This window comes from Leptidea sinapis, chromosome 39, assembly GCF_905404315.1.
Source record: "Leptidea sinapis chromosome 39, ilLepSina1.1, whole genome shotgun sequence".
NCBI classification, from domain to species: Eukaryota; Metazoa; Arthropoda; class Insecta; order Lepidoptera; family Pieridae; genus Leptidea; species Leptidea sinapis.
Window position 1 is genome coordinate 3,196,508 of NC_066303.1, and position 23,103 is coordinate 3,219,610.

General features: G+C 35.7%; 1 protein-coding gene across 1 annotated transcript in view; it reads left to right on the forward strand.

The window, feature by feature from the left end:
- Positions 1 to 2,969: 2,969 nt before the first annotated feature.
- Positions 2,970 to 23,103, forward strand: part of LOC126976166 (RNA polymerase-associated protein Rtf1) — a 33,508-nt gene continuing 13,374 nt past the window's right edge. Inside the window, exons 1-14 of the mRNA XM_050824397.1 lie at positions 2,970 to 3,147; positions 4,788 to 4,905; positions 5,890 to 6,093; positions 7,384 to 7,447; positions 8,674 to 8,793; positions 10,658 to 10,821; positions 12,177 to 12,263; positions 15,716 to 15,900; positions 17,332 to 17,443; positions 17,805 to 17,934; positions 19,077 to 19,182; positions 20,115 to 20,246; positions 20,954 to 21,082; positions 22,367 to 22,479. Of these exons, the coding sequence (XP_050680354.1) occupies positions 3,079 to 3,147; positions 4,788 to 4,905; positions 5,890 to 6,093; positions 7,384 to 7,447; positions 8,674 to 8,793; positions 10,658 to 10,821; positions 12,177 to 12,263; positions 15,716 to 15,900; positions 17,332 to 17,443; positions 17,805 to 17,934; positions 19,077 to 19,182; positions 20,115 to 20,246; positions 20,954 to 21,082; positions 22,367 to 22,479 (1,733 nt within the window). The 5' untranslated portion in view covers positions 2,970 to 3,078. The remainder of the gene's footprint in view (positions 3,148 to 4,787; positions 4,906 to 5,889; positions 6,094 to 7,383; positions 7,448 to 8,673; positions 8,794 to 10,657; positions 10,822 to 12,176; positions 12,264 to 15,715; positions 15,901 to 17,331; positions 17,444 to 17,804; positions 17,935 to 19,076; positions 19,183 to 20,114; positions 20,247 to 20,953; positions 21,083 to 22,366; positions 22,480 to 23,103) is intronic.

Genomic DNA, 23,103 nt, shown 5'->3' on the forward strand with positions numbered 1-23,103 from the left:
TAACACAAGCTTAAGTAAAGAAACTCATATTATGTATTAGAAAAATATTCATTGAAAAATATGCTAAATATTGGTTTCATAGTGTTGTACCGTCACAAATTCGTTATCGATAAGATGAACATGACTGCTTCTAGTCAAATAAGTGATTAAATTCCTCAATATAATTCCCAATATATATGTTCTAATATTAATATTATTTAATATAATTCTGGGAGCAATACAAAATTGCTATGTAGTTCTAATGGATATTATGTAGGTCTTTTTTCCTGTCGATTATATTATTTCAATTTATATTGTGTAGGTTCCTGGCGGATAATAAATAAGAAGATGTCTGGGCAATGGCTTTACGCAAAAAAAATCGAAGACTTAAAATTTATCCTACTTCTTTACAGTGTTATTTTGATATTGAAAGAATTTGATTTATTTGTATATTACTGGTTAATCCGTCATAAACATAATATTTAATTTTTATCACAAAATTTTATTTTTATTTACTTATTCTCTGTTTTTGAATTGCAGGAATCTTTAAAGTTAGCCAGAAATAAAATAATAGACTCACAAAACTAACTTTGATATATCCCTAGAACCCCTCAACCTACTGAAGATCAGCCATCAACGTCAAGAGTGTCGTATCTTCCGTCTGTTACTCCTGCGTTCACTAAGCATTGCTTACATTCACTTGCTAGGCCGCGTATTGACGACACTCTTCGTAAAAAGATACTTAAGAAGATTATTCTGAAACAATCAAGAACATCTTTACAATGTCTCAAAACAGCTTTGCAGCAAAAGTGCAATAGACTAAAACGCAAGATTGCACCTCAGATATAGTGGATATTGAAAAAAAAAATTTTTTTGACATTCAAATGCAGTTTTAGCTGGTGGCAAGAAGGAAACTTCTCTTTAACAATAATCCTTCTTCAATTCTTTTTTTTTCTACGGGTTTCATCTAGAGATTTAAGACGTTAATGTTTAGTGATAAATAATTGTTTAACTCTGTGATTCGTTTAAATGTTGGTAATGCCATTTCTCTCTTTCTGTATAAATTAATAAGTATAGATGCGATCATACCTCCTTAGCCTCCCGCTTCCCCCACCTTTCAAATTCAAATATTTTTACACAAAATAGGATATAATATCACTTATTGAAAGTCAAAAACTACCCATTGGAAAAAGTTTGATTCAAACCTATGAAGAACGGACCGAAGAAACTCTTTAGAAAGGGCTTCTTTTTTTTAATGTGGTTACAATGTAAAATCGTAAAATAAAATTTATTATTTACTAGCCTGAAGGCGGTTGGTCTATTCCCAATCTGTGGTATCACTAAGAAGTAATTTTTGTTATAGTAACCTTTACCACACAAACGCTTATAACAATTCTTTTGAATTTCGTAGTACGTTTTGAACATTTTCTGGGACCTTGTTGTTAAAGAATATACGTCGACTTTCCAACCCGACGCAGCCGAGTAGTAGGCATTATATATAATTAGTTCCTGGTTTTAACATTATACTTTTGATAGGTTTGGCAAATTCACTTGTCTACATCAATCGTCTGAGGGATAACGTGAATGAAAGTCGAATCAAGCCCGTATATTGCGTACACGCATTGTGCCTTACCGTAAGATAATTGAAACACCAGTGAGTGACAGTGATTGGTGCAAGAAATGCGATTGTGATTAACACTGTTTCGTCATCATCGAACCTGAACAGCAGGCGGCCATCTTATCCTCGACCTGCACGTCGTTATAAGTAATTCATGTCTCCCTAATTCCTCAATCACTGATCGCATTTATCTGTATAGTTCTACAAGCGAATTACTAGCCTCCTTCTATAGACAGTCCACTTAAATTCAAATGTATGATAACCACCTTTTCGCAAATTTGCTCAATGAATAGTCGTTTATCCTCCAAATGTAAAATGTGAGCTTAGTATAGGGCTTCATAATACATAAGCGTATTCCCAATAGCGTATTAATTAGTGTAGAAATAAGTTATTATACTCTAAATTTCGTATTAAAATATATTTATTGTGTTATTTATGGAAATAAAGACTTTTTCCTACAATCCATACATTCAATCTTAATATTATGTGAATTTTGTATGGACTCTGACGGTCACGGATCAAGAGCTACATTAATTTACCCCTACAGCATGTTTCTTTATTCACACTTATTTTTTTATATTTCTTAATTTATCGATATTTTGTCGATATTATAGTATCAACATTAGTTCATTTTGTTTGTTCCCGTATGGATTGAAGTCGTATTCGATCCTGTAGTTTTCTTATATTGACCATACTTCTCTCCATGTTAGTTAAATATTACATTAAAAACCTCAAATGGAGATGGACAGGCCACATGATCAGGAACAAAAAGGACAAATTGTCGAAAAACATTACAGAATGGTATTCTGGACAACATAAAAGGAAAACAGGCAGACCACGTCTTAGATGGGAAGATGACATAAAAAAGTAGCAGGCGCAATCTGGTCGAGAAAAGCGAAAGACAGCTCACTGTGGAAAAGTTTGGGGGAGGCCTATGCCGAAAGGCAAGAAATCCAATAATTACCGGTGTAAATAGTTATTACCTACAAATGAAAAAAAATATAAATAGAATTTAAATATAGGTTAGCATAGATTAGTTAGGTAAGGAATCATTGAACATAATTATGGATTATTAAATAAAGGCTTATATTATTATTATATTGTAGTATCTACACTACCTTACTAAAATAAAAAACAGCTACATATGGATTTGAATACCAATTCGATTGCCACATGTCGTCTACTTGCTGTATTTAATGAAAGAGAACAATTAAATGCGCGCTCTCCAGCAAAGAGAATTTAAACACTATGTTCACTCTCCAGCTCGATAATTGCTCCGAGTAGGTTTCTGGCGTTTTGAATTTTGCCTGTTGTCAGTTGTCACTTCGTCAGTGGCTGTCTATGTCTAATGTTATTGTAATCATTGTGTAGGTAATAGGTATTCTTTGGCTTGGCTTTTCGATTCAATTTTTGTAAACCCTGTAAAAATTACAAACGTTAGAAATCTTTTATCATTAGTAGTTTAAATAAATAAAATAAGAATGGCAAAGAGAAAGAATAAACCTTTAATTGATTCTGATTCCAGCAGCGAATGTTCCGACCTGGACTCTGTAAGTATTTACAAAATAAGTTTATAACTATCAAAATATCGTACCACGCATTTCTTTTTATTTTTGATGCGTATATAGGCCACGATTAACGTTATTGGAAGAAATTAAACTTAATTAATGAAGAGCTGGGTCCCCTTTTCACTTTTCATCATTAATTAGCTCTAGACTCTTAATTTTATATGTCCAAGAGTAATTCGTGTTTTTCGTAACTGCCGTTACAAATATTCTTTTCGTCTGAGTCATGCACCATTATCTATAGACCCATTTATATTTTAAATGGCGACTACCATGACAGTGAACTCAGTACATAATTATAGAGAAGGTCAAAAAGGTAAACATATACCCACTCAATACATGATGATCTTTAACCAATGTACATTTCAGTGGGGCTTGTCTGAAAGTATGTTGTACAATACATACATGTACAATAAACATTTAGATATTCTATTTTACATAAGTGCCTGTAAGTGGGGTTTCTAGTTCTGAATACAATGAATTTAACTTTTATTACATTGCATATAGCTTGTCACTATATACTATTATTTTGCTACAATAAATAATTAACAGCTGATAGTAGCTATAACTACCTATTAATATAACTTTAAACATGTTAACTGTGTTTATGACAAGATAAAATCTTTGTGATGTAATATACAAGCTATATAATATATTAACACTAAGTCTGTGATTGGCTTAAGGTAACTGATCTAACAATTATTTATTAGTATTGCTGGAACTATATTTCAATATAAAGTGAGTGAGGGTAACGATATAAGTGAGTATTTGGCTTTTTGTACAATGGATGACATTTGTAGTTATCAAGAAAAAGTACTTTAACAATTTAAATAGATAAAATTTAACTGTTGTATAAGATAGTTAATTAAGGAAACAGATGTGAATCCCAAGAATCACTGCTGACACTACTGCACAGTTTTGCAGGTTATTATGTGTATAAAACACTACAAGTTGAATGCAGAGTTCAGGAATGTGGTAATCAATTTAAATAATGCTCAAAGTTTACCATTTTAACCTAATAATTAAATCTCAAATTTATGTTCTGCCTCTCTTAAACACACATGCCTAAAACATTAACTCAATAACACAGTAAGGGATGACCACACTATAATGCGCAAGGTGAGATGAGAGGACAACTGGTGGAGATGTTCCCGCTCTTTACTAATATTAATAGGTTTAGTAAATAAATCTTGCAACTACATTAAGTTTTGTGTCATATTTCAAAGAATATCAAATAATATGGGGTAGAGCACCCCTACCCCAGTACAAAATACTGTTTTTTTTATGAGAAAAAGACACAAAAAGTTCTCCTGATGGTTTGTGATACATCCTTGCTTATTGCAGTGTAGTGCCACTCAGGGTTCTAATTTGTTTTAATCAAAAATCCTGTGCAGCATCTAAGTTGTGTTCATTACTTTGCAACATAAGCCCAGTAATTATACTAGCTACCACACCCTTCACATCATAATAGTTTATAATCACTAATAAACTCCTTTAAACAGTGACCCATTTGTTAGTATTTAAAAAAATTAAGTAATGCCTATCCTAGAAAGTACCAGCTTTGAATATATATAATTAAATTAGGATATTAATAATTACTTTATGTTCTTCTTTATTTATTTCAGCAATTCTTAAATTTAGCAAAAAAGAAGAAAAAGCCAGGGGAATCTCCGCCACAGTCAAAGGACAAAAGCCAGTCATCAGATAGTGAGTCAGATTGGGATGAAGATGATAAAAAAAATGGTATGACACTATCAAAAAAATCTTATAAATAAGTTAATGTTTATATTGTGTTTTTTCATTACACATTGCTAAAGTTTACTCTCTAATGTGAGTGCATAAACCACTTGTTTGAGTAAGTTTTGATGGGTAATGGTCTAGCAGCTTGCATCCAATGAAGACTTTTTAATTATGAAAATAAGGGACAAGACAAGCAGAATGTTTAGCTTATGATAATTGACACACCCTGCCCATTACAATGCAGTGTGCCACATGATTCTTGAAAAACCCAAAAATTCGGAGTGGCACTACAATTGCGCTGTTCACCTTGAGACATAAAATGTTAAGTCTCATTTGCCCAGTAATTTTCCTTCAGTGGCCTTCGAAACACAATAATACTTACTGATTACTGGTTCACCGCAGAAAAATTTGCCATTGTGTTACCCGTAATCTAGCTAGTATCCTGTGCAAAGGAGCCTCTCACCGCTGAAGTTCTTTATTACTTCTTCAAAATTAAGGTTTGTAGGGTGTGGCTGATTTGAAAGTTTTATCAAATACTCCTTCTCTTAGTCTTTGAAAGATTTAATATGTATTATTATTTTTTTAATATGTAAACTATTTATTATTATAATATGTATATTATATTTTATGCACCATCGTGAAATCCTGAGTCTTTTTATATGCTTTTTCTATATCCATATTTTTAGTGCCTTAGGTTTTGGTGCCACTCATGGGTCTGAATGATTTGGTGTGTGTAGTCCGCAAGTTCTTTTCTTACCTAGTTTTGGTAGGATAACTACTTTCATCACCCATCCATAATTTTGGAATGTATTTCAAAAGCTAAGCAGCCCTTGTAGATTCATAGTAAATATTTTGTTTTTATTATAATCAGTTTATAATCGATCATTTTTGACAGTAGTAAGGGCTTATAAAAGCCTATTTTTATTTTTTAAGTATGTTTAAAAAAATTTTTACATATTAGTTAATTTTATTTGTATACATTCCTAGACAAATCATCATCATCCTCGGGCTCAGAATCCAACAGTGATGCAAAAAGTGATACATCAAGAAAAGAACAACAAAAACCTTCACGAAAGAGCTCATCAGAGGAAGATAGAAAGAAACCGGAGCCAAAAAGGAGTGAAATTAGAAAGAGTATTGACAGTACCGGTTCTGGCCAAAAGAAAGATACATACAGTGAACCAGAAGAAGGTAACATTTTAGTTTACTTACTTAACATTCTTTTCTCTCTACCCTTAATCATTATAAATAAGCTTAAAGCGCGACTAAATTATTGAAACTTTCGTGAGACATGATCAACTTATTTGCTAATATTCTTACTAAGACGGGATGTTATTGCGAACCCTCTACACTCACCTCTGAATGGTCCGAAACTAGTTGTTACCCACACTGATAAATCGTGAGTAAAGCCTTATAACTAAATAACTTAAAACGCGACTTTGAGAAAAGTACTATATTTTTATTGTTAATAGAAACAAGAATAGGTTTTTGTGTTTTTATTAACCTGTTATGGTGCTTGGATCAAGATATTTTGATACTGTAGTTTATTTAATCGACCACACGGGCTCTGAGTGAGTATATGATTCGGAATATGCATTGATAACACAAGGAAGCAACCACCACCATTCAGATGTGAGCACGGGTGTGCATATCATATAGGCAATTAGGCAGTGCCTACCTTGTTATGAACCTAAATAAATATAGCACTAGTGTTAAACTTAATTTACAACCTCGGTAGGAAGTCTACAGATACATTTACGAAGCAAGCAGTGTTTCATATAACTTATGTCGTACAGTCGGAGTAAGGCACTATTACTTCTAGTTGGTTATACAGTGCCTACCTTGCTAGACAACCAATGCATGCCCCTGGATGTGAGGCAATGTCATTACCCTTAGCAGAACACTCCAATGATACCTGGTGTTGCAAGGCCAGCCTGTAAGCCTCTGTTAGAGCTATTACGCACTGTCGACTTGTCGCCGGCGACTCGGTCGCTCGGCGACCAAAACATAGGCAACTAAGCCCAGGAGACCAAGCCGAGCGACAGTATTCCAAGTACATTTGTGCAGAATGGACGTCGAAGAAGCTGCTATAGTAGCGCTACTACTCAAGAGAAAGAAAAATAAAAGAAAATCAAGAGAGTATTGGGTACATCCTTTGTTACAAGAACGGAGATCAAAAGGAATGTTTAAAATATTTTATGAAGACGTGAGAAAATACCCTCGTAAATTTTTCAACTACGCAAGAATGTCTGTGCGTTCGTGCCGGAGACCGGCAGTCGTTTGTGAGTCGCCACGTCGCGGCTAGTCGCCCAGTCGCTTGGGCGACCGACGACCAAGTGCGTTAACACCTATTTAAACTGTAGTAAGTCACAGTCGCCAGCGACCGAGTCGCCGGCGACAAGTCGACAGTGCGTAATAGCCCTTAATCTACAACAATAAACACTTGATGAAACATCTTAAGTATGTCACCTTTTTTTTTAGGTGAAGTGTCGTCACATTCATCTGATAATGACTCAATCGATTCAGAAGAGGAATTCAATGATGGGTAGGTGGAGTGATTTTTGTTATTTTGATCTAATAATGATAATAATAATGTGTATGTAACTCTTTATAATTAGATTTTAATTAAATTTTTATGGATATTGTCTCGGTTAAGTGGGTGAAAATAGATACGAACTCTTTATCATTCAAAAAATTCACTTTTAGAAATCGGTACTCGTATTTAAAAGTATCACATCTCGAAATCAGTTTCATGTGCTTAGTGTTCTCTTGCCACACAACAAGATTTTGCTAATTTGAGTAAATATATAATTAATTTTCGAATGAATGATATGTATGAAATAGAAAAATTGACCAACCCACAAATATTTGATAGTTCGTCGAAAATTAATGCTACTGGTGCAAAATATTGAAGTCTTAATTATGTAAGATGTTGCGTTTTTTTGTCGTCTACATAATATAAGAAACTAACAGAAAGAAATTTGTAAATATGAAAATTATTAGCATACACAATAGAGAACTCTTGGTATATGATCGAAAATGTTCAGTTTATAATAATTAATAAAACTGAAATTTTCCTTATTGTTTTAAGAGCGTTTCGGGTGTCTGATAGTCACTAAACTCATGACCAGGCTGTGGTTGGACATCCCAAAAGGGCGTCGACGGACACTCAGTAATTATTGGGGTTTGAAATTAGCAGAAGGTCGAATAAGGACGGCATGTGACCTGCGTCTGGGAGCAGCATGGGCGACTTATCCAAAGTTTAGACTTTAGAGCAACTCCCAGCAACATGTCTTTTGACTTCTGGTTTTTGTTGTACCTTTTCCATTATATGAACCTCTAAGTCATTTGCTCTTCCTTACATAAAAAAATGTGTATTTATTCATTAATTGTTGTGCCTTTTTTCTATTTATTCAATTAGGATTAAACTAAGCGCTTTTGAATGGTCACTTTATATTTCTTTTAAATTACTGAAGCTAATAATATATGTCAGGAATAAGTAGAGATCGTAAGAAGAACATGCAAGAAACTCAATGGCCACTCTTTTTCAATCAATTGAGTATATTTCAATAGCTGTAATATACAAAACAGATTAGTTTGTAAGATGCTGCATCCAATATATGAATCGTGTTTAATTAATATAAATTATTTCATAAAAAGTAAAAAGAATAAGTTGTATGGATATAAATTATTTTATATTGGAGGTTTGTGTAAGTCCAATAAAAACAATGATTTATAATAAAAAAAGTCTTATTTTATTATTTATTTCAGATATGATGAGAATTTAATGGGTGATGAAGAGGACAGAACACGCTTGGCCGCTATGTCTGAGAAGGAGAGAGAACAAGAAATATTCAAGCGTATTGAGAGACGGGATCTTATGAAGACCAGGTAATACATCTGATTCTTGTTCCTAGTTCAAGTTGTAACAATTTAACAAAACATTTGTCAGCCAAAATGTGAAATTATACCTCCACCATATTGTTATCTGGTACACCACAAGTATAATAAATATTATATTTAAGTAATTTAACCTTTGAATTAGGAATAATGACATCATGACTAATATTTTAACAGCAATAGGATAGAGTAACATCCCAGCTCATCAATGTTTAATAGGTATCTCTACCCTCTCCTCCATTCACAGTTTACAGTATTTATCCGCAATGCAACCAATTCAACCAACTGAGGTGAGCGCAACACGACATTTATTTATATGTCATTTCTAATATACTAGACACTACCACCTCTTCGGAAACAAATGCCGCTCTGAGGGAGAAGGAACGGCGCAAGAAAATATCCCTTTTTAATCAAATATACATTTTTTTATGGAATTGGAGGACAAACGAGCGTACCTGTTGTTAAGTGATCACCGCCGGCCCACAATCTCTTGCAACACCAGAGGAATCACAGGAGCGTTGCCGGCCTTTAAGGAAGATGTACGCGCTTTTTTTGAAGGTACCCATGTCGTATCGTCCCGGAAACACCGCACAAGGAAGCTCTTTCCACAGCTTTGTAGTACGTGGAAGAAAGCTCCTTGAAAACCGCACTGTGGAGGACCGCCACACATCCAGATGGTGAGGATGGTATCCTAACTTGTGGCGTGTCGTGCGAAGGTGGAATTCGGCGGCAGGAATCAGGTTAAACAGCTCTTCGGAACACTCCCCGTGATAAATGCGGTAGAAGACACACAATGAAGCGACGTCTCTACGCAACGCCAAGTGATCCAGCCGTTCACAGAGCACTGGGTCCCCGACAATTCGAGCTGCTCTGCGTTGCACGCGGTCAAATGGATCGAGCTGATACTGAGGTGCGCCAGACCAGAGATGACAGCAATACTCCATGTGTGGCCGGACCTGCGCTTTGTAGAGCGCTAGTATGTGGGCCGGCTTGAAGTATTGCCGTGCTCTATTAATGGCGCCCAGTTTCTTTGAAGCCAATTTGGCTTTGCCTTCCAGATGACCACGAAATTGGCAATCGCTCGAGATTTCGATACCCAGTATTCCGGTACTAGGCGAGGCTTTGAGGGAAGTGTTGTCGAAGAGCGGTGATACGACAAATGAGGTTTTTTTTGTGGTAAACGCGCAAACTTGAGTCTTCTGGGGGTTAAATTGGACAAGGTTCAATTTTCCCTATTCCGCGACCTTCTCAAGATAGGACTCGATAGAAGACACAAGTTTCTCCCGGCACTGGTCGACGATTTCCCGAGAGAGAATATTGTAGTGTCATTGTTATTGGTATAAAATAATCATATCTCCGTTAGAGCGTTCTTCTCTCTCGGACTTCTGCGCAGAGATCGCAATGCTCATGCGCCGGCAGCTACTCAGTATGTGGGTCAGGCTAGCGAAACTCTAAGAAAAAAGCGATTCACTCGATTTTATTAAACGTGCAGTCATTCATAGATTGAGAGATGACGGCTATAATTTTGTAAAAAAACGGAGACAGCCGAAATCCACTACGTATTAAGCAACGGTTCGCTGTCAAACGTAGCCGGATTATACTTCGTGGCCAATCGCGATACTGTAGATACTACTATTTCAAACTTTTGTCAAATGACTGTATGTTTCATACTGAACTACAAAAATTTCAATTTTTACGTAGGCAGTCCTGCCTCTTATTACGTAGTATTTACATACTCTTTGCTGTCCATCACGAGTCAATACAGATGCTCCCGGGCGCGTGAAAGCACGTTACTTAAATCCACCACAGATTATTGAAAAGTTTAATAATTTGATGTTTTATTTTTTTTGAATAGATGGGAGATAGAGCGTAAGTTGCGACTGGCGCGGCGATCGGCGGCGGAACGAGGGGCGTCGCCCGGTGAGCTGCAGCGCAGGAGAGAGAGGAGGAAACAGAGACGAGCATTGAAGTCACAGCGAGAACGGAACGCCAAAGAAGAGCAGAACAGAGAGAAACGGGGTGAGTGCAGGTGGCCGAGATAAAACTTAATATTGTCTTACGCCCGTTCCCAATATTCAGTCTATCTCTTACTTGAGATAAAAATCGTAACTATCGTTGACTTTTCTGTCCCAATAAACATATCGACGGTAACTCACCTTATCCGTACACACTGTCTGTCAATAACGTATACCATACCAGCGATAGAAGTTTGTATGAAAATTGCAATTCACGCGTCCCAATAATTGGTATATTGGGACAGCTTCAGATTATTGACAGCTAATTACTGACAGTAGAAGGTAGTAATTTATCTCTATCTGTAGATAGTATATTGGGAACAGCCGTTAGTATATAACTTATAAAAGGCATTTTTTTTCTCAAAATTGATTCCTTTAGAATTCTTTTTGATGTCAGGTCAAACACCCCTTCGGAAACAAATGCCCCTCTGAGAAGAAACGGCGCAAGAAACTCTCCCAGCATTTATTTTGCGCTTTTTTAAATAAAATATACATTTTTGTACTGTCATTGTTATTGCTATAAAATAATCATAATCTAGTTCCAGGCTGTCCGATCACTTAGATATTCAGCTGTGGAGTAGTGCGATTTATGAAAAAGCCATTTTTTAATAAAACATTTATTTTACTTATAGATAATGCCTGAATAGGGACTGGGACTTCATTATAAAAGTGTATACAATTACTCTTAAAGCTATTACTATTAGTGTTATAATTATGATATTTAGAGCAAAAAGGTGACGCTTTTTGTGAATGTATGTAAAAATTTTCATAAATATACTGAAAATCAACAGTCATAATTATATCCTTAGTATACTAACGTAACATTTTCCTCATTACGGCAAGACTAAATTTATAATGTTCATGTGTGCTAGTTTTACAGATGTGTTAGAGAAGTGCGTAGTTTTTTTTTTGGTCAATTCCTATAATAAATATTGATAAACGGCGTCATATTTTTTTTTTAATTAATATAATCTTTAGAAAATAGAGTGTGTACTGCGCATTTTAAATGTTATTCAAAATATTTCAGTGAATATGTTCTACGAATATAAACACCACAAAAGTAGTATTGAACAATCTGTATTCACCTGCAAAATGTTTCTTTATTTGGATTGTTGCAGTATATAGCAACAAAATCTAATACAGAACCCGACATCATTGTATTTTTTAATAATTAATATCCGTTAAAACAAGGACATTAAATCGCGGTCAAAATTTACAGGAGACTAATGGACACTAAATTGTTTAAAAACTGTTTCACGGTCCATCTATTCCGTCTCTTTCTCACACCTAGGTTTTTGTGTTATGATAGCTTTAGTGCAATAAAACTACTTTATTATATAATATTAATGTTGTTGACAGAATCTGATGTAGAAGAGCCAAAAGAAGAAGAAAAAGAAGTATCACCATCGAGTCCAAGAGAAATAGCTGATGAAAATAAAGATGCAGGTGAGATAATTACTGGCACATATACTCTGTATTACATTATCATGATAGGTTAGGTCTTAGATGACGGCCGCAGTGTGATGTCATCGGGTTTGTATCGCACGGTGTGTGTGACGCAGGCAAGCACAAGTCCCGCAATAACCGGGGCGTTGCAAACATTTGGCTCTTAGTAACGTAACGTAACGTTTCTTTTAGCTTCTTATTTAGATTTCTATAGGTATGGCTAAGTCGCTAATGTAATTATTTTGGTAATCATTTACATACGTATTAAAAGGTTGTCAAAAAATAATATTAAAACATTCATTCAAATTAACACCTTATTTCGTGGTAGTGGTGTTCAAAGTCTATTGTATACGCTAATTAGAATTTGATTTAGTTTGATTATGGTGCGATGCAAGAACATTTTGTTTTAGCAATTGAAATGTAATAGTTACATAATTTTGTTAATTTACACTTATCTGAATTAACACCATCCATCGTTTTTAAGTTTGGATATGCTGTTATTTGGACAGTTTTTCACTGAACACTGTCATTGCGTGGCGTTGTATTCAAAGCGCGGTCGACGTTCAGTACACAAATTGTCTGAAGCAAAACTTTGCCTACCGTCTATCCGAGTTTTGTTAGAGTGATTTTGAGTCTAGTTGTTTATGTACATCAATGTTGGGAATCAAACTATTTTCCCCAGCGGTTCAGACATTGCGTAGTGTGAAGTTAGGTTATGTAAGCCGCAAATGGATTCAGATTGTTGTTTTTATATATTTATTTATTTAATATAGGAATACCAACAACGGGCAATAAATAAGCCTTATAGTACAAATAGCCAATTAGGGTTCTACAGATAGCAGATTACTAATTTAAAATATTTACGAACACTTTGGTTAATACAGTCAATAATTTATTTATTTATTTGTATGGATCTCCAACACCTGTACATATTAACTTGCATCTAACACATGCCTTATAACTAAATATTTGTATGTACTACCAATTATAGGAGAACACATCATTCCATAAAAATAACAGTGGTTACTTTGCATTTAAGATGACTAAAAACTACTTAAGTATCTTCAAAATAAGTTATATAATAAGTATTAGTTGGAAGAATATGGTTTTCTGAACAATAACAAATAATAGTAAGTTAAACACTAATTAATTGGCCAGAGCGTCGCTACATTTTATCAGAAAAAGTGGGAGCCAATAGGTATCACAACCAATGTCCAGTGTTGCTATGTTTTTTACACATTCGTTGTATACGCGTGACATACGGGCTGTAGGAGCGTCCTGTCCAAGTTTCGTTCGAGCGTTATTAGTTTTAAAGAAAGGACATGGGTTGCGAGGAGGTCTCCGAGGTACGTTTTATTGAATCTACTCAATAGTTCATTGTCATCTTTTATTTCCATTGAAAACTTTATAGAGAAGTTTCATATCTTGAAGAGATCTACGAACTGCCAGTGGTTTCATCCTAAAGTAATCGAGTTTGTTTTTGTAGCACTCTGTATAACTTGAGATCTTAAATCGGAAGGTTAGGTGTTTTATGAGTCTCTTTTGAACACGTTCGATTCTGTAAATGTGATTTTTGTACCCCGGGGACCACACTTGACAACAATATTCTAGTTTGCTACGAACCAAGCTGTTGTACAATTGAAGGATTGTTGTTAGCTTTTTGAAATCTTTAGACTGTCTGAGAGATTCAATATTTAATTTAATGTGTTGAGAGATTCAATATTTTTTATACATTTGTGTTCTGATGCTTCTGTTTTTCGTACATAAATGCGCCCCGATTTAATCCATACATGTATGTAGCCCTTTTCTTTCGCTCTAACACGGGTTGCCGCATGAAGGGACTTCATTGCTGGAGACAAATGTTCCATAACATAGATAGGTTTCCGTTCTCCTGATATCCCTAAATGACTTGAATTCAGTTTTTTATCTTTGTCTTTTTGTTTTTTATTGAATGCCATTGTCGATGCGAGGAAACCATCCCGGATTCTTGGGCAAGCAAACTACACGAGAACAGAGCGTGGTTTGCAGCTATTTTGATCCATTTTTGAAATTCTAGTGCATAAGTGAATATCTGTCTCACTTAGTTTATACTCCGTTACATTTGCAATTTTTTTTATTACTGCGATAAGATTTTCTGACTTATGTTCTGGTATACAATGTATCTCAATATTGCTAGCCCTCGAATGCTGTTCCATTTGTGTGAGCCTGGCGCTGAGATCCGTTACATGATTTTTTAATTCTTTATTTTCGTATTCCAAATTTTTCAACAATTCATTTTTATTCTGTATATCAGCCCGAATTTCCTCATATTTTTCTTCGAAGAAATTAAGTGAGGTCGTCAGTTGCTCTACTCGCTCTATGAGTTCATTATTTTTTGTTTCCATATTTTTTAACAAACTAGCTTCTAAATGCGAGAAAACAATGCTAAGTTCGTCCCTTACTATACCTCGTATTTCTTCCTTAGAAAGGTTATTGATGAGTAAAGCATGCTTATCTAAGTGTGAGTTCGATGTATTCTGACTGGAACTCACTTGTTTGGTTAATTACTGAAGATCCTTGTCGACTTAGGTTTCGCATGGTTATATTCGACTGATCAGACCCAGAAGATGACGGTGAGATATTTGATGGCTGCGAGACTATGTTGCGGATCGGAGTATTTGTATTGTCTCCCTTTGGTATTTTTAAACGACGGCGTGACATATCCAGGCGTTTTTGCTATCTTTATTCATCGAATTAAATTTATTAAGAGTTAAGTTTGCACACATAAGATTATAAAAATCATTACACTTATGACAAACCAAATATTCCTTACGAAGATTTGCAGAACAGCCTGCACAACCTTTTGTCTAATAATAATAGTAGTAGATATAAGTATGCTTTAACAGTTCAGTCAAAGAATTCGTTACTCAACAACTGCCTGGCTGATGCTACGTTTGTGCAGAATAGATATAGTGATGAAACTATTATCTAAGCTCAAAACGTAGATTTAATTGAAATTTATTCAAAATGGGATATAATATCACTTATTGAAAGTCAAACTAACACCCATTCGAAAAAGAAGGCCTCACAGCTGAGAACGACGGGCGCAACAAACTCAGCAGGCTACTTTTTTTTTCATAAAAATAATTGTTACAATGTAGTATCGTACAATAAACTTATTTTTATTTAGCAAGTCAGCTATGTTGTAGTTACCTTCTGAATTCTTTTGAATTTCATAATACATTTATTTTGAACATTTTCTGGGATCTAATTGTAAAAGCATATAAATCTCCCCACAAAACAACTTACTAACTCGACTTAGCCGAGTTATCACAAGTTTGTTTGTTCCTGGTGTTAGCATTATGGTTATGACAGTTTCTAGCAAATTATCTTATATGCCTATATACATACATAACATTATCAAGAATATATTAATATAATTCCTGCAACTAATCACATGTTTGCCCAATTAGAACGAAACACAGAGCGGGGCGGTTCGCCATTGTTCGGCGCTAAGAGCGAGCGCAAACGTAACGTGGACTCCGGGCGGCTCAACGCAATGGCGGCGCTACGGGCTCAGAGGGACGCGCGCGTTAAACTCGCCGAGACCAAGCAGCGGAGGCTGGAACAACAGCGGGACAAGGACAAGGAAGACGATGTGAGTATAACCTCATTGTACAGCAAGAAAAAAAAATACATTAAAAGCAACCCCGTAGTACCACATTGTACAGCAAGTAAAAAATAAGTTAAAAGCAACCCCGTAATACCACATTGTACAGCAAGTAAAAAATAAGTTAAAAGCAACCCCATAGTACCACATTGTACAGCAAGTAATGAATAAGTTAAAAGCAACCCCGTAATACCACATTGTACAGCAAGTAAAAAATAAGTTAAAAGCAACCCCGTAGTGCCACATTGTACAGCAAGTAAAATAAATACGTAAAAAGCAACCCCGTAGTACCACATTGTAATTGCAAGTAAAAAAAATAGGTAAAAAACAATAGGTTGAACCGTTGCCTCACACCAACTCACTCACAAGAGATTATAGGATGTGTTGATCACTTACCATCAGGTTTTTCTCGTTTGTCCTCCTCTTACATAAGAAACGGATGCAAGGACCGAGGATTAATTTTAATCACGACTTGTGTAAGTAGTGTATTTTTACCATTGATGGCGAGATACTGTTAATTAACCGTAAAGCAGTAATGTGTAAAGTACACATTGTGTTTCGGTCTGAAAGGCGGTGAGCTAGTGTAATTACTGGGCAAATGAGATTTGACATCTTACGTCTAAAGGTGACGAGCGCAGTTATAATAGTGCCGCTCAGAATTTTAATATATTTATTTCGCTATAATAGTTCTGACAGATAATTAAATACTCTTTGTACTTAACCTGGATGCTTTCATTGATTTTTCATAATAATAATAATAATCAGCATTACAACACAACACCTTTCCATCAATCAGTTATACAAAAAAAAAATCCTAGTCTTTATAAATAATAATATTAGGATTTAGTGATGCTTGTTTTGCACACCGTAAAAAAGCGACGATGTGACGTCATCTACGCTAGATCCAGAGATAGGTCCAGTCCAGGTACAGAGTAACCGGGCACATGCGATATATAATTAATCTATATATACTAGCTGACCCAGCAAACGTTGTATTGTCAAAAATGTCAAAAAATTAAAAAAAAAAAATCGTGTGGACCACCCTTAACATTTAGGGGATGAAAAATAGATGTTGTCCGATTCTCAGACCTACCCAATATGCACTCAAAATTTCATGAGAATCGGTCATGCCGTTTCGGAGGAGTTCAATGTTTTACACCATGACACGAGAATTTTATATATTAGATATAAGAGATTTCCACGTATTACGTACTCATCACGATATCTCTGGAACCATAAGGCGAAGAGACTACATATTTGGTAGAAATATTCCTTTCGCCGAGTAGAGATCAGCTAAGAACGGATTTGAAGAAATTCCACCCGCATGAGTTTTTTTTTTATAAGAGAACGTCTGTCGCTAGTGTCTATATAAAATGACTGAAATAATATTTCTTATATAATTTGTTTATATCACTTCAGGATGCGGACGCTGAACTTATAGGTGGCTCGAGTAAGCAAAGCGTGAAACTTAAAGCTTCCGACATCTACTCGGATGATTCCGGGAGTGATTCTGAGGATAATAAATCTCAAGGTGATAATTATTTATTTTTATAATTGATTTATTTGTGTTGTTTTGCTGTGCTTATTGAAATATTAATAAAATTTAATTGAATGAGAAAATTTGGTCTCTTCGCCATTGTTACGTATGTATTACAGCAGCCAGAGGATTGCAAATTAGTAAATTATTAGAATTAGGCGTTATTTTGGGGAAATCCATCGTTATTTAAAATGTTATTTATGATGATCTTTACAGTGCTAATTCCACCATGTTAAACTTAATTACTGACTTAAAGCTGTTGACTCGCCAAACGCTAATCGAATCTGTGATTACCATTTTTTTTTATCAGAATGAGTAAGCAGGAAGCTAATGATTGATTATATATTTTAATCAGGTCGCCGAAGCTCGTCTTCTTCTTCATCGTCCGAAGGAGAGGAAGAGGATAAGAGAGAGAGACAGAGACAGGAGGTGGAGGTGAAATATGCAGACAGTACAGATCAAATCAATAAGTTGAGGCTTAGCAGGTATAAGGCTACTATACTACATAATTATGCATAAAAATTCTTATTTTAAAGTTACAAAAAACTGTTTTGTGAGTTAGTATTAGACCTTTTGTCCACGTTTGCGCGTTTTTTTATGGATAAGGAGTACAAACGAGCGTACAGGTCACCCGATGTTAAGTGATCACCGTCGCCCATATTCTCTTGCAACACCAGAGAAATGACTGGGGCGTTGCCGGCCTTTTAGAAAGGTACGCGCATTTAAAATGTAAGTAAAGTAGTAGTATCGGAATTCTGGGTCTCGAAATCTCGAGCGATTGCCAATTCCGCGGCCATCTGGAGAGCAAAGCCAAATTGGCTTCGAAGAAACTGGGCGTCATAAATAGAGCACGGTAATACTTCAAGCCGACCCACATTCTAGCGCTCTACAAAGCGCAGATCCGGCCACATAATATGGAGTATTGCTGTCATCTCTGGTCTGGCGCACCACAGTATCTGCTCGATCCATCTGACCGCGTGCAACGCAGAGCAGCTCGAATTGTCGGGGACCCAGTGCTCTGTGATGGATCACTTGGCGTTGCGTAGAGACATCGCTTCATTGTGTGTCCTCTACCGCATTTATCACGGGGAGTGTTCTGAAGAGCTGTTTCACCTGATTCCTGCCGCCGAATTCCACCTGCGACACGCCACAAGTTATACCATCCCCACCAGCTGGATGTGTGGCGGTCCTCCACAGTGCGGTATTCAAGGAGCTTTCTTCCACGTACTACAAAGCTAGGGAATAAACTTCCTTGTGTGGTGTTTCCGGGACGATAAGACAGGGTACCTTTAAAAAAAGCGCGTACATCTTCCTAAAAGGTGGGCACCGCTCCATGATTCCTCTGGTGTTACAAGAGAATGTGGGCGGCAGTAATCACTTAACACCATGTGACCCGTACGCTCGTTTCTCCTCCTTTTTCATAAAAAAAAACCCACGTCGTATCGTCCCGGAAACACCGTACATGGAACATTTCATAGCTTGGTTGTACGTGGAAGAAAGTTCCATGAAAACCGAGATGAGCGGGCGTGGAGTATATAATTTATAGTTTACATGGAGAAACAATGTTTGTTAGGTCAGGTAGTAATTAAAATAACTTATGAGCTCGTTATGAATGTTTTATGAACAGATTCAAACTGGAGAGGTTGGTGCATCTGCCGTTCTTCGCGCGTGTCGTCAACGGATGCTTCGTGCGGATTGGCATCGGGAATAATAATGGCAACCCTGTATACAGGGTGAGCTATATATTAACATATTCAAAAACAATTTATTTATTTATACATAATCCACAGATCTTAAAAAGTTTCAAACAATACATAAAAATAACAAATAATGATGGAAAGGATATTAAAAAAAATATATATATATTCTTTTATTACAAATAAATGTACTATTTATTTGATTTTGAATATTCTTTCCGTTATTAAAACTATGTGCTTTGGGGGCCCGGTGACTTGTAGTACAGGTATTCATTACCTATTCTAGCAAATGTTGTAAATATAGACATTAGTAAACTTTGTATACTATGTGATTGAAACAAATGTTCTGACAGCCAAAAGGGGGTTTACATTTTAAAGGCCTGAATTTTTAAGCAATTAAAACAATTTCCAATTCCATTTGACGACATATCGATACAACGAAGAGCGGTTTGATTTATTGGCGTGTGTGTGGAGAGATGTGGGTTCTCTCTGCGTCTTCTAAAGCATTTATCACGGAAAGTGGTCGAATTAGCTGTTCGGGTTTATACCAGCAGCTTATATACCGCAGCAGCATACCGGACATTATAAATTTTATTTGTACCAAAATTTATAGGCGATGCGGGACTCAAACCCAAGCAATTTAAATTTGTATAATTAATCCCAGAAGTGAGGGTGATCACTTTAAAAAATAACATTTTGTCTAGATTTGAAAGATCGATATCTCAAATCAGTTTCCTAATATGCATTTTTTTTTTGCAATTTTTTAGTTTCCTAATATCAATTGTAAAGTAGATCCTGTAGTTGGACCACAACCTGAGAGTTGAATTAGACATACCAAGATTTACAGTCGATGCGTCACTCAGACGGTTGGCTCAGTTGGTAAGAGTGCTCGGATGGAACCCGAGAGGCGCGAGTTCGAATCTCGCACCGTCCATGAATTTTAGTACAAATTAATATTATTGCCTTAGGTGGCGGAGATAATAGACGTATACGAGACGGCGAAGGTGTACAACCTGGGCAACACACGCACCAACAAGGGGCTCAAGCTGCGACACGGAACCCAGGATAGGGTGTTCCGGTTGGAGTTTGTTAGCAATCAGGTAAGCTGACATCTAGAACTATAGTCCGACAACTACGTGCTCGACCGTCAAACGGGGTGACACAGGTGGTGTTGCGGAGTAGGGCAAATCGTGAGACTGCCGTAATCCGCTGATATCTAGTACCCCGTCCCCACCACCGTCTGTCACCCCGTGGAACGGTCGTGCACATAGTTGTCTGTAGAAATATATTTATTTACCATGGGAAAGTGACAATAACTTTTAAGTCATATTACAACTTACCCTACTGAATATAATACTATACATTTGTATATGGTATGCGCAGAACCAGGCAAGATGCGTTCATCATTATCATCTATATAATCTACTATACTATAGTAAGCCTTCTTTGTCAAAGAAGCTTTAATATTGATAGCTTGAACCGGACGTAGTTCCTGAAAAACGTTCCAAGCCAACATATTTTGAGGAATTCATGTTTAAAGTTTAATAAATATTAGTGTGATGTCATTTAAAGAGTGACAGGAGGGCTGCCAATTTTTTGTCAGTTCGTTAATATGAATCACGTGATCAGTTTTGTGTTCTTAACTCAATTTCGACATGATTGTGGTTGGTACCTAGGTTTTTCTGGAATAACGTCTATTATCCTGTGAGTCCTAGTATACTGTGTGGTATTTAATTGTAAAATTGAATACCAAGACATATAAAGGAGCCTTTAACTCTAGCTAACCTGTAAAAATGATCTTCCACAGGAATTCACGGATTCGGAGTATCAAAAGTGGAGCAAAGCAATAAAGGACGCGAACAAAAGACCACCAACAATGGACTTTGTCAGGTCGAAGATTAGTGAAGTGAAAGACGCGCTCATGTATGAGTTTAAGGTATTTATTTTAACTTAAATTTTAGGGATATTAATTATTATTAGTCTCTATTGACATATTACTAACCGACTTGAATAAAGGAGGAGGTTCTCATTTTGACTTTTTTACGTTACCTCAGAACTTTCGACTGGGTCAAACCGATTTTGATGGTTTCCTTTTTTTTAAACATAAATTAATTTCCTGTAATAACAGTAATTGTAACTAAATTAATTGTCGTGATAATTTGATTCACTTTTACGTAATCTAACATTTTTCATTTCATTTTACGTTCTCCTGAACTCTAAAAATAAGTTGACTATTAAGTTGTAGAAGAATATACATCCGTTAGTAGAATTGTTTTAATTCTATAAAAAGTTTCTTTATTTTGGGAGATTTACAAACTTAGCCAATGCTTGCCTGTTTTTTTAAGCGGTTATAAATAATAAAAATTGCGCAAATAGCAATTAATACTAAAAAAAGAGTGTGTTTGTGTCTGTGTGCGTGTGTTTGTGTTTGTGTAAAACTACATATGTATGCACACAAGACGTTATTCTTCTTTGGCGTAATAAAAAAAAATCTACAATATTGTAATAATGAAGGTATAAAATATAACAAATGAATATATTATTACTGCATAATTTAGTTAAATAACGATTATTTAAATATCATCAAATTATTATTTTTTATATAAGATTAATTGGTTAGATTTTTTTATTTTACAGCTTATACATATTGAAATGTATTTAATTCTCGTCCATTGGTTGTGGTTCAGTATACATATGAGTTACAAGAGGCTTGGTAGGTAGCTGAAGTATGATACATCCGGTTTGCTTAACCAGCTAACGTCAGGGTGTCGAATTTGCGTGACGGTGTGCGCGCGCATCGTAATAATTCACTCGGTATTTTTTTTTTCATATATTTTTATTTACGCGTCAACAGAAGCATAACTTCAAAAATTAATCATTTTAATCTAGGATAATTTATGCTTTTAGATAGAGACTCTTGCTCCTAGACAACCGATGAAAAAAGGCCAGGTTTATTACTTTAGTGTGCGCGACAAGCTACGACTTACACTCGCCATTTGTATGTCACATTTTGTGTCAGTGTGCATGCATTGCTCAAAATAGAGGTCGACAGGCAATCTCAATTTTTTTCGACGTTTTCACAGCTATCTATCTAGTCGTATAAATAAATGATCTAAGATTTTAATCTTCAATGATCTTCCAATACAGTTTCTCCGGTAAATAGAGCCGATATGAACTTGACTGGTATAGGATTTGGATCTGTATGAATGTGACTTTGCAGGAAGAAGATGTTGAAAAAATAGTGGCGGAAAAGGACAGATTCCGCTCCCACCCGACCAACTACGCGATGAAGAAGACTCAACTGATGAAGGAGAGAGACGTGGCCCAACTCAGGTGAGGCACCCCTCACTTTAGGGGTATGTTATATGGTTTTTGCGTTCTCTAGTTATACGATTTGTAAAACAAACAAAAATTTAATCAGCTTAAAATAGAATAGTAGAATGAAAGGGCTAACTTCGATCGACCCACGCATCTCAGACCATGCGTTCGATGCGCGCGCGCACCGCTACCTTTTATTATGAACTTTTTATTTAATATTTAAGCTCTTCATAATTTATATTAATTTGAAAAGAAGCTGTGTCTGTGGTGTAATAAAGTGAAGGACTCCTGGCGGGGCCTGCAGAAGTTATCGAGGTCCCAAGTCCCGGGAATTTTACTGCATTGAACTAATTGGTATTACAAGGAGACGAACCGTGGGACCCATATTACCAACGCGACCAAATACAGTATTTTACAATGGCTGTAATATACATAGTAAGTTAGTAAGATGCTGCATCCTATATATGAATCGTGTTTAAATAACATATATTATTTCATAAAAATTTATAAATAATAAATGGTATAAATATAAAATATCGTATATTGAATGCAATCAACCTTTAGAGCTTGAATTTAAGCAATTTTTACAGCATTTCTTAACAAATTAAAACTTTATAATTATCATTTATATTTATTATA